This window comes from Rhagoletis zephyria, unplaced genomic scaffold (genome assembly GCF_001687245.7).
Source record: "Rhagoletis zephyria isolate East Lansing unplaced genomic scaffold, Rhagoletis_zephyria_1.1 Rzeph_scaffold_00287, whole genome shotgun sequence".
Lineage (NCBI taxonomy): Eukaryota > Metazoa > Arthropoda > Insecta > Diptera > Tephritidae > Rhagoletis > Rhagoletis zephyria.
Genome location: NW_016157371.1, coordinates 324,707 through 325,802, shown reverse-complemented (window position 1 = coordinate 325,802; position 1,096 = coordinate 324,707). Strand labels below are relative to the sequence as shown.

Genomic DNA, 1,096 nt, shown 5'->3' with positions numbered 1-1,096 from the left:
GCACACTCTTCGAAAAAATATGTTCGAAAGCGCTAAATGTTGCATTTTAAATGCAGCAAAAACGCTGTATTACCAAAAAAGGGGTTTACAACTCAACTGCCTTTATTGCATACTGTAAACTGCCTATAATATATACCTTCATTTATTTTTTTACGTCCGGTAGCTTAGTTGCTTTTTATTGGTACAAAAGTTATCCCTACTGTGGCAACTTTATGAAAACAGCTGTAGATAATCATAGTCTTTATAAACATAGTTCTGCATATAGTAATTTTTATCGCAATTGTATTTATTTAAGTCGTAAATATTTTGCTTATAAATGAGCTTGGAATTGTGTAATTTCTGCTCGGCAATAAAAGTTTCGTTATAACCAAGAAATAGATACATTTATGGGTAAGTATGGTTCTTTTGCTGTTAGTATTAATTGTGGTATAATTCTAAGCAATTTATAAATCCAGTCTTAAAGAGGGGTTTTTTTATATTTTGTGCGTATATTTCAAACAAAAGCCAATAATACAATAGTTTTTAGTTATATGGTCCAAGCATAAACATCCGTAATTGTGCATTTTTGTATGTTTATGTGTATGTATATGTATTTATTTTCTGCAATGATAAAGGGTGCCTTAAAATGGTGGTAGTATGATTACTACATCAATTTATGAAAACAAAAACATTATTCAATAACTAGCAAATGCCTGGCTTGCTTCGCGACGCCTTATAAGAACTTTTGCTTTGACCTATACAAAAATAGTGTTGCTATGCAAAAACGGTTTGTAATGTAAAAACTATTGGTTTAGGTTGAAAGGATTGAATAGCGGACTCATGGGCCAATAATAATAGCGCTGAGATAACATTTGGGTTAAGTCCTAATCTCCTTCGAGGGTGGGCTTTAGTAGTCAGCCGCACCTTGTGTTTTGAGAAAACCAGGTGGAATTAACAAATGAAACTTGGTCAGTATGTTAAGGGAGGTATCCTCTAAAACATGTATAACTAAAAAATATAAATAATATCATTGTTTATAAGTTATTTGTTGTTAAAATTTCTTAAGTCGTTCCACTTGGTTTCCTTAACAAAAAAGCATTTGTGCATACTTTTATAT

The 1,096-nt window shown here is 31.4% G+C and overlaps 1 protein-coding gene across 3 annotated transcripts in view; it reads left to right on the top strand.

Annotated features, from left to right (window-relative positions):
- Positions 1–208: 208 nt before the first annotated feature.
- The window catches only part of LOC108358715 (autophagy-related protein 9A-like), a 244,591-nt gene continuing 243,703 nt past the window's right edge, over positions 209–1,096 (top strand). For all 3 annotated transcript variants that reach the window (XM_017610180.1, XM_017610179.1, XM_017610178.1), the window contains exon 1: positions 209–390. In XM_017610180.1, the coding sequence (XP_017465669.1) occupies positions 387–390 (4 nt within the window). In that variant the 5' untranslated portion in view covers positions 209–386. The remainder of the gene's footprint in view (positions 391–1,096) is intronic.